General features: G+C 45.4%; 1 protein-coding gene across 11 annotated transcripts in view; it reads right to left on the bottom strand.

The window, feature by feature from the left end:
- Positions 1 to 5,000, bottom strand: part of vav2 (vav 2 guanine nucleotide exchange factor) — a 219,603-nt gene that overhangs the window by 27,969 nt on the left and 186,634 nt on the right. For all 11 annotated transcript variants that reach the window (XM_031577743.2, XM_031577746.2, XM_031577744.2 and 8 more), the window contains 2 exons: positions 4,214 to 4,282; positions 3,204 to 3,304 (listed from right to left, as the gene is read on the bottom strand). In XM_031577743.2, coding sequence (XP_031433603.1) covers positions 3,204 to 3,304; positions 4,214 to 4,282 — 170 coding nt within the window. The remainder of the gene's footprint in view (positions 1 to 3,203; positions 3,305 to 4,213; positions 4,283 to 5,000) is intronic.

Here is a 5,000-nt window from a genome sequence, read left to right as displayed (position 1 = left end):
GAGAGGGAGAAATGGAGAGACAGAGGGAGAGAGAGAGGGGGGTAGAGAGAGAGGGAGGGAGGGAAGATGGTAGAGACAAACAATAGATGAAGACAGCAAAAGATTGCTGTGAACTTAATAGGAATGTTTCTGAAAATGCTTAATTTCTTCTTAGTATGCATCAAAGCATACTATTTTTGAGTGGCTAAACAAGTTTTCCAGACTAAAATACTATTCGAGCAGTGACTGAATTAACGGACAAAGGGAGAGACAGAGAGCGAGCACAAGGGGACTGACAAGACATGCAAGGGAAAGGGAAATGTCACACACTAGAGGGACCCTGGGAGACCAGTGGAGTGGCCCTGTGTATCTGAAGGGGAACAAACTCTAATTACCCAACAAAACATTCTCCACTTCACGTCCCCTCAGTAATGTTGAAGGAGCGCACTTAAGCATTCAGGATTACCATTGGCTGAGCCGCTATGATATGATTCTGGCAATGAGAGAATGAGTGTGCACTGGCATTAAGGCAGTGAAGAGTGAGAGGAGGAGGAGGAGGAGGAGGAGGAGGAGGGGTGGAGATAATAAGGAGAAAGTGTGCAGATAAGAAATAAGGATCTCCAGAGGAGATGGCATCTTTGGAATATCCTTCCTCTCTGGGCTGGATGACTGGCAGGTGGGGAAGTTCATTAATCTAGCTGACTGACTGCTGTCATACTGATCAAGTCACCCTCGCCCCTTAACACATACCTCACCTTACATGTTAATGCATCCAGAGAGAGAGAGAGAGAGAGAGAGAGAGAGAGAGAGAGAGAGAGAGAGAGAGAGAGAAAGACAGACAGAGAGAGAGCGAGAGAGAAAGAGAGAGAGAGAGAGAGAGAGAGACAAGAGACAGAGAGAGATTCACCTTCATGATAAAGAAATACAGACGACACCTTTAATTTGAAGTTCCTAAAGAGGATATGACCTCTTTTAAAAAAAAAAAAATTCCAGTGAAGTTTAAGTTGGACACATGATGTATCTCTAATTGACCCAGTCTGTGTCTGCCCAAACGCTTTGGCCTTACCGTCAATGCTGTGTGAGCAGGCAAAGCTCACGATTCACTGCTTTCATTTATTGTCATGGAGATGGTCTCTTAGCAATCACAACACAGTGTGGAGACATGGTGAATAACAGTAGAAACACACCAACTAAAAACACTCCGTTAGAGGATCAATATCCTGTTTTACTGGTCCCTTACGTCTCCACTCTGTCCAGGAAATCTGCCATTCCGCAAGCTTGAAGTGATGGCCTAAACACAGAAGCCCACATACCTGTCGCCTGTGAGCAATTCCACATCAGTTAAATAACTGAAAAACCACCAATCACAAACAAATCGCCATGCCAATAAGTTAGGTGTGGCGAGGTGACACTTGCAAGAACTAAAGGGTGACATAAAGCTCTCTAAAATAGCCAATGAGCTCTAAGGAAACCAGAAGAATTGATCTTAACATCCGTTCAGTGTTCTGACACGCACGCTCCGTGGAAATGTCTAGAAATCCATGCTCGCCGCAGTCCAAACCTGTGCTAATGGCTAATGGGTGCTGAAGAACATACAGATTTGTTCAGTCGATGTTCAAAGCTAACATTATCACAGCTGAATTAATCACCACTGCACCCTCTTAGGAGGTGCTAGACTGTGAAAGGATCTGCTCTGCTGGAGATGAGAACCATAGAGGCCTTCAGGCCACCACAGTGGAACCAGTCAAGACACAAGCAGTCTTCATGAAAACCACCCCACACTCGCCGAGATGACTGGTATGCAGCTATTGATCACGATGGCACTCTCAGGACACGAGGATGGATTTCATGAGCCTTTGTGTGTGTGTGTGTGTGTGTGTGGTGATTGACAACCGTGCTCCATTATAGAGCAGTAAACACTTTAGCACTTGTGTTCTTCTGAGTCACGTTTGTGGCCATGTAATGTAGTGTGCTGATGTGGCATGGCAATCAAATGTCTTCCTCTCTCAATGGAGAGAGAGAGAGAGAGGAGAGAGAGAGAGAGAAAGAGAGAGAGAGAGAGAGAGAGAGAGAGAGAAAGAGAGAGAGAGGAGAGAGAGAGAGAGAGATAATTTATTGGTTGGTGAAGGAGCCTGTGGGAGCACTGACAGTCAGTCATCTTGGTGTTCACATGTAAAAATCAGCACACAGCAGACAGGTAAGGAACTATTAGAGCGGTTCTACAAAGAACGAGCACTCTTCATGAACGTCAGAGTGACGCTTGTGGAAACGACCCTGGTAGGCAAGGAACAATGTGATCCTGGAGAGAACCTTTCATTCTAAGTGGATCATTTACTGTGTGCCTTCTGCTGCAGAGACCGGCAAAAAAAAACAAAAAAACCTGGACTGCATCCTTTCCCAAAAAGAGAACCGCATTTGTGCGTTGCAATAGCAACCCCAACATCCCCATCAAAACATCCTCTATTCCATCTAGGGTGACCAGGTGACCCACTTTGTGTTGTACTGCACAGCCCTTTGGTCCCTTTGTCCGCATCCGGCATCCTGCATATTGACATCAGGTCCCGCATTTTCATTGGCCTTTTGGTTTTTGAATTGTCAGAGAGAAGAACACATGGAGGTGGTCTTTAACCCACTCAGCACATGAGTGGCTTAGGCCATTGCGGCATAGTTTGTACTCCATTTAATAGCGTTATGTCAAAAGCACCAATCTGGCTCATACAAATGCAACATTTCTAAAAAGCTTTTTGTAGCAGTGAAGGTGGTCATCAAAAGGCTGTGATGGCTGTCAATCAAACTGTGCAGACGTGGCGCCGGTGAACTCCTCTGCTACGTCACAAAACCAGATGTACATAAACTCTGCAGATAAGATCAAAGCTATCTGGCGACATCATGGCTCATCATATCTTTCCTATAGCCAAGGCTGTAGCCTGGATCTTTTATGGCCCACCTGGTGTGCTGTGGAATTGACTAGAGGACAATGTACAAGCTAGGTGTTTATGAGCCAAAAAGGCATCATACAAATGTTTTGTTAGATAGACATTATATTAAAGTTTTAGGTTACCTCTCAGCGTTGGTAACATGTCCCACATTGTCCCACACAAAACGTACTACCCGTCCCACATTTGATGTGTTTGCATCTGGTCGTCCTGATTCAATCTGCCGCCACACACTTCACCAGACCACTGGCCTTCCCCTCCCTGCAGCGGTCAGCACGGGGGCCTCACCTTTCCTTGAAGTCCAGGAAAATCTTGCCCAGGCCACTGCCCCCGTTCATCATGTTGAGGTCGATGGCCTTCAGCAGTGCAGCGTGAACCTTGATCACGTCCTGAGAGACAGTCACACACACACACAGCACCAGAGTGAGGCTGAGCTGGCTTACATTACGCTCGTAATCTCACTTTACACACACACCCCTCTCTGGAATCCCCTAGTCATTCAACATTTAATCAGCCACAGGTTTGCATTAGAGATTAATGAACTAACAGTGTTCATTGTATTAATCCTAAAAACTAAACCATTAGATTCATCATTACCGAACTGCAAATAGTGTCAAATCCATTAAAGTCTTTATTCCATTTTAATACTGTATTTATTAATGTTGGCAATGGGATCAGTTCAGTAAATATTATGTTACGTCTTTCATTGTGTTGATTATTTCGACACCTTACCAGCCTAAACTAAAATGAAATCCAGCTGTGCATGATTAGATTTCATACGTTTAACATGGTAACAACTCAGGGCATATGATTCTTCCTACACTGATCTGAAGTCTGTTCGTAAGCGATGTTTACAGAGAAATATCTTTTCGTCTGCACTAAAGTAGCCATCTGGGCCTGTATTCAAAGTCTCAGAGCGTTCAGTTCACTCCATACACCTTCTGTCCACACGTCGCTTGGCAACCACCTTTGGTCTAAATGTGGTGTTATTCGTCATTGCTGATGTCTGGAACGCGTCCTGAATGACTCTAAAATAACTTCACAGACTGATGCACTGCATGAGTCTTCGGCTCCAGAACACAGCACCGGTGCTTTTCAACCACCATTCCTCCAGTTATGTGTGTGTGTGTGTGTGTGTGTGTGTGTATGCATTTTAGCAGAAAAAAAACAGACTATATATAAAAGGTGATGACTCGAGACAGAGACACAGGTGTGTGTTACAGGTGTGGGTAACAGGTGTGTGTGTGTGTCTGTGTGTGTGTGTGTGTGTGTGTGTGTGTGCGCGCGCACGGACTTACCTCTAAGTTGACGAAGATAGCTTCCATGTCCTGAGAGCTGAGCACCTGCTTCAGTGGGATCATGTAGTTCTGTCGGGAGATCAAGAGCAGACCCTTTAGACAAGTGTGTGTGTGTGTGTGTGTGTGTGTGTGTGTGTGTGTGTGTGTTTGTGTGTGTGTATGCATGCATACCCAGTGCTTCAAAGAAGAAGAAAGAAACTCCAATGATAACATACTGTCATGTTAAAATGGTCAGTAATTATAGCGCTCAGAATTGCAGATCTTATGTCGCATGCTAATAAGCTGTCACAGCATCAAAGATTTTGAAACCCGTCACCAGTGATGGTGACATGGCACTGTTCTCCACAGGCTGTCACGATGAGTCATGGACAGGACGTTTCTATGCTAGTCTAATGACAGTGATTCAAGTCAGGGGGCAGCCACCTGTCCATCTCTCATTATGGAGCTCTTACAAGATGCATGGATCCACCTGACATGAACAGGAAGCAGCCCCCTGAATGCCCGACTCCCGTTTCTAGCACAAAAACACTCCTAACACATCGCTCATGACACCCAAGGGTGCATGTTCCAGTCTGTCAAACTGTTTAAAAAGCTTACTTAACTAAATATTCGGTCAGTAATTATAGGTCTGTAACTGACAGAGGTGGCCAATGAGACGAGAGGGAGGAGAAGATGGTGAGACGGAGGAGATGGAGGAGACGGAGGAGAGCACTGGTGTGAATCAGGCCACGTTGTGCGTCAGCAGCACTAGAGGAGTCACGCTGAGTTGCTGCGGCTGCTCTGACGA

Source organism: Clupea harengus, chromosome 12, assembly GCF_900700415.2.
Source record: "Clupea harengus chromosome 12, Ch_v2.0.2, whole genome shotgun sequence".
Lineage (NCBI taxonomy): Eukaryota > Metazoa > Chordata > Actinopteri > Clupeiformes > Clupeidae > Clupea > Clupea harengus.
The sequence above is the reverse complement of the archived record's forward strand: the minus strand, read 5'-3'. Positions and strand labels throughout refer to the sequence as shown.